We start from the raw sequence: 2,309 nt of genomic DNA on the forward strand, positions 1-2,309 counted from the left end.
GAATTATTACATCTATTCAACTTCAGTCACTAATTGTCAAAGATGGACATCCCTTGGGTTTTCATAGTGTTTGGCTCATGGCTATTTGCATTAGCTTTTGTCTTTAAAAAATTGAACCATCCCAAAAGGAAACTACCACCAGGTCCAAAGCCATGGCCAATTATTGGAAATTTGAACCTCCTTGGTTCACTCCCACATAAATCTTTGCACCATCTTTCACAAAAATATGGAGATTTAATGCTACTAAAATTTGGCTCGAAGCCTGTTTTGATAGTATCATCTCCAGAAATGGCTAAAGAGATATTAAAAACACATGATATAATCTTTGCTTCTCGCCCTCCATTAGCTGCGGGTAAGTACATTAGCTTTAACTATTCAGACATGACATGGGCATCTTACGGTCCACACTGGCGTCAAACTAGAAAAATATCACTAACCGGACTACTTAATCCTACAACACTTAATTCATTAGAGTATATTCGTGTAGAGGAAAGACAAACTTTGATTTCTCGTCTTTTTCCTCTCTCAGGAAAACCAATTTTACTTAAACATCATTTAGCTCTATTTACTCTTCGCACTATAAATAGGTTGATTATGAGTGAAACATATTATACTAGTGATGCTTCAGTAGTAACTCACGAAAGATTGCAATGGATGTTTGATGAGTGGTTTGTTCTTAGTGGGCTTATTAATATTGGGGATTGGATACCTTGGCTTAGTTGGTTCGACTTACAAGGATACGTAAAACGAATGAAGGCATTAAGAAAGAATATGACAGAATTTTATGAATATGTACTTGAAGATCACAAGGCAAAGAGGCATAAAGAGGAGAATTATATTCCAAAGGATATGGTTGATGTTATGTTACACCTTGCTGATGACCCTAATCTTGAAATTAAGCTTACTACAGATAGTATGATGGCATTAATAAATGTAAGTTTACTTAAATTCTCTAAATCTAGAATAATATAAGATGTATAGATAAACATATACTTTATATCAATGTCAGGATTTGGTAGGTGGTGGAACAGATACTACAGCAACAACGATAGAGTGGGCATTTCAAGAACTTTTGAGGAGACCAAACATCATGGAGAAGGCACAGCAAGAGCTTGACATCGCCATTGGAAGAGAACGATGGGTAGAAGAAGAGGACTTCTCTAAGCTACCTTATATCGATGCCATAATCAAAGAGACATTTAGACTTCACCCTGTATGTGCATTGCTTGCTCCCCATTACTCTCTCGAGGATTGTAATGTTGCCGGTTATGACATACCAAAAGGGACAGCTGTTTTTGTAAGCGGATGGTCTTTAGGAAGAAATCCAAAGTATTGGGATAGACCAGAAGAGTTCGTTCCCGAAAGATTCATAGGAAATAACATAGATATAAAAGGGCAAAATTTCGCGTTGTTGCCATTTGGTTCGGGAAGGAGAAGATGCCCGGGATATAGCCTTGGCTTGAAGATTGTTCAAACAACAATGGCTAATTTGTTGCATGGATTCAATTGGAAATTAGGAGGAGATACGAAGCCAGAAGATATAAGCATGGACGAGATTTATGGATTGACTATACACCCAAAAAATCCGATATCTTTGATCATGGAACCAAGACTTCCACTCCATCTTTATTAGGACTTCAATCTTGTTCTGTTTAAGCTATATCTAGCATTAAATAAAATTGCATGTTTGACAAAGCAACACATTTTAAAATTGGTCTTCTTTCACTTCTTGCTTCATCCAAGAAAATCTGTTGCACGAATAAAGTTGTTATCCCTTTTTGAAAATTCAATGTATATTACTTTAAATTTCCGTCTTATCGATTTGAGATAATTTTATTGATCTCCCTCTTAAGTTTGTTCGTTATTACATTATTTTTTGTTATGAAATTGAAATATTACACTCGCCTTTCTTTTTTTGATTTTTCTAACAAAAGTCTAGTTATTTTAAATAATATATTTTTGTAAATTCCATGATTGCCCTTTTGCGTCTAATCACTAATAAAAAGTAAGGTTGTTTGACCAAACTTGCGGGAGTAAATACCAATTCGATTTTTGATGATTCTATCAGATTTGAACAGAGCTAATTAATCAATAAGTCAAAATATGTCATTTTTCTGTGTTTTATTGTAGTTCTTTACTTGAGCCAAGAGCCTTTCAAAAATAATCTCTCTATTTTCACGAGTTAATGATAAGGATTACATATATTTTATTTTATTTTAGATTCCACTTGTATAATTTCACTGAATATGTTATTGTGATACTAATATTACGATGAAGGCAAATTTTGAAGTAATCCTTGTTTAAAAGGT

At 34.2% G+C, this 2,309-nt stretch overlaps 1 protein-coding gene across 1 annotated transcript; it reads left to right on the plus strand.

Annotated features, from left to right (window-relative positions):
* LOC107016172 (cytochrome P450 71A1-like) lies at positions 1-1,850 on the plus strand. The gene is made up of 2 exons (XM_015216663.2): positions 1-933; positions 1,010-1,850. The coding sequence occupies exons 1-2, from the start codon at positions 43-45 to the stop codon at positions 1,631-1,633; spliced, it is 1,515 nt and encodes a 504-aa protein (XP_015072149.1). The 5' UTR covers positions 1-42; the 3' UTR covers positions 1,634-1,850.
* Positions 1,851-2,309: the final 459 nt, after the last annotated feature.

This window comes from Solanum pennellii, chromosome 4, assembly GCF_001406875.1.
Source record: "Solanum pennellii chromosome 4, SPENNV200".
Taxonomy (NCBI): Eukaryota; Viridiplantae; Streptophyta; class Magnoliopsida; order Solanales; family Solanaceae; genus Solanum; species Solanum pennellii.

Bases quoted from the DNA above. Each gene is read 5' to 3' on its own strand.
- LOC107016172 (XM_015216663.2), top strand. From the start codon at position 43: ATGGACATCCCTTGGGTTTTCATAGTGTTTGGCTCATGGCTATTTGCA. The intron at 934-1,009 runs GTAAGTTTACTT...TATCAATGTCAG, and splicing joins GTATGATGGCATTAATAAAT to GATTTGGTAGGTGGTGGAAC.